Below are 2,707 nucleotides of genomic sequence, written 5' to 3'. Positions count from 1 at the left end.
GCACTTAGAAACTAATTTTCTGTATTTAAATGTTTTCTGAAATGTTCACAGTAGTTTCTACTGTTCTATATTGGAGATATAGCAGAGTGTTTAGCCTCTTTTATCAACACAATGACTCTCCATGAACTTTGCTAAAAGTCCTGTGACATCTGATGAACAGTTTCAGTGAGTGACTCATGAGGAGGAGCAGCTGGGGCAGCTTAGCCTCTCACTTCTGCTTCCATGGAGGTTTATGTTATGACTTGTATCACTGTGGGAGGAAACTGAGCATCCTGTGCACAGAAATACTTTGCTATATCTTCAGACTCTAGGCTGCTGATGCTGAGAGAATAATCTGTCCCAGACCCACTGCCACTGAACCTCGATGAGACCCCATCTGCCAAGTTGGATGCACCATAAATCAGTTGCTTAGGAGATTTTCCTGGTTTCTGCTGGAACCAGATTAAATTACTGCTAATGTCCTGACTAGCCCGGCAAGTGAGAGTGATTCTGTCTCTCAGAGATGCAGATAGAGAGGATGGAGACTGGGTCATCTGGATGTCACATCTGGCACCTAGGAGTGGAGACATAATAAATAACCACATAGTAAATCATTATACAAAAGGACCTCCCCCAAATGCCAGTCAACACTAATCACAGTGTAACAGTGAAATTCCCATTTTAGTCCTTTTTTACCTGGAAGACAGAGCAGCAGGAGCCCAAGGAGCTGAGCAGAGGCCCTCATGTTCATGCTGAGTCCTGACTGCAATGACAACTGTACAGGGTATGGCTGGTATATGAAGAAGTCCTCAAGGCTGTGCAGTGAGTGCATGCAAATCACTGAGAACCAGTTAGGATGTGCACAGCTGAAAGACTTGCTTATCTCAGCAACTGAGCACAAGTCCTGGGTTCCCAAATGTAGAAGATTAGATCATATCAGAGGCTTCTTTTTCAATTTTAAAATTGTACATGACATTTCTAATGTATAGCACCTCTATTTTGAATAATATATTTCAAAGACACCTTGGGGTAATATAGACAAATATCCTGCTTTGAGAAAATATACAACAGAGAAGGGACTATTAAATCCTTAACTCACTCAAATATTTCTGATTGGTTGAAAAATACTTTGTGATTTCATTGTGAAATGTTCGTGAGTTTGAAGTAGTCATTTATTTAAATCAAAAGGACAATTTATCAGGATCATAGGATCATTTTAATGATTTAAAAATAAGATTTTACAGCTCTAACCATACTTACTATGGGACAAAGAGAGCAATTATACAGTAGGTGCACATATAACAACTTGACCCCCAAAATCTGTTTACTTGGAGGTCTAACCCCTTATGAAAATGGAAGTACTTTCATACTAAAGAGGTTGCATCTTTTTCTCTGAGATCCTCCATATCTCCTCTTTCCTACCATTTGCTTCAATTTCCCTCAATTCCTCTTCATAAAGTATTGACTAGTGATGACAGACTTGAACACTATAACAGAAAACATTACTACTCAATACATGGCTCTGCTGTGTATTACAAATGACATTTTCACCTTCACTCTTGAGCAGTAACTGGAGATATTATCCTAATTTAGGTGGCATCCTCACTGTCTGCAAGTGTGTCTCCATCTCTAAACAAGCTAAGAAGCAGAAATGTTTGTGCATCCTTATAACACAAATATTTGAATACCCCAAACCACACATCTATGTTCTCACCTTGGCATCCAGGCTTATTTCCCATCAGAAGTAGAGTCTATTCAGTCTTCAGTACCCTTGTCCTGGAGCCTGAGGATCCAAAGGGTCTTTTAGAAACATAACTGTGAAAGGCTAGACAGTGTTGCAGCCTGAGCCTGACTGTGGATTCCACAGAGGCTATCTAGAAGATCGGCTATCTAGGAGAATCTGAGCTTGCTCTACTCGGCTGTGTAATGGGATGATTTGACCACGGGTGTAGTTACCAAGAGTTTGGAAGGGTCTACACTTGGCCGTACGGTGTGCTTTGATTTTGCAAGGGGGAAGTCTTTTGCTTCTCCCTTTGGTATGTCATAAAAAGCCCTTTTTAATAAAGAATAAGGCTGTTGGGTACTGATCCAGGCTCTCCTGAAGCTATCCTGTGTTTCTGTCTTTCTTCTCATCGGCTAGGTGTCTCTTTCTATCTGATATTTTCCTATCCCTCTCTCCTCCTCCTAATAACCCTTCAAAAGGTGGGAGATGTACTCTCACACCTGACCTGGCTGATTTTCAAGAATCTGGCCTAAAGTGATGGGTGTGAACAAAACCTAAAATTAAAGCAGCTTCATCAAGATACAGGACACAATCCCCATCTGGAGTACCACACAGCAGCTTTTGGTGGATCAATAGTAATACTGGCTTCCCCGCCTCTTCACTTCACTCTCTTTCTGTTGATCTCTACCAGCTGTACCTCTGCCTCTTGAGGTGATATATTGTGTCCCCCAATGTATTGTGCACCCCAATTGTAGTAGGTAGCCATTCCAGCTTTGTTCTGGAAGTTCCAACCCCCATTGAGACTTCGGCAACTGTCACGCCTACAAGGCGGGGCCAAGGGAGGCGCCTGGGGACCCGAGATCGGGATCGGCGAAAGCTCTCTTGGTTCCAGGACCCTGGATGGTGGAGGTGGGCAAAGCAGAGCTCCAGAGAACACCGCTGGACTGTGATACACCTTCCCCAGACCCCGCGACCTACCTATCCCTTAATTTGTAAGTTACACCA

General features: G+C 42.7%; 1 gene segment (V, D, J or C); it reads right to left on the bottom strand.

Moving 5' to 3' along the window:
• Nucleotides 1-230: 230 nt before the first annotated feature.
• LOC131906319 (immunoglobulin kappa variable 1-16-like) lies at nt 231-730 on the bottom strand. The segment is given in 2 exon segments: nt 231-553; nt 676-730. Coding segments are annotated over 2 exon segments (378 nt in total).
• Nucleotides 731-2,707: the final 1,977 nt, after the last annotated feature.

This window comes from Peromyscus eremicus, chromosome 3 (genome assembly GCF_949786415.1).
Source record: "Peromyscus eremicus chromosome 3, PerEre_H2_v1, whole genome shotgun sequence".
Classification (NCBI taxonomy): domain Eukaryota; kingdom Metazoa; phylum Chordata; class Mammalia; order Rodentia; family Cricetidae; genus Peromyscus; species Peromyscus eremicus.
This window is presented reverse-complemented; position numbering and strand designations above follow the sequence as displayed.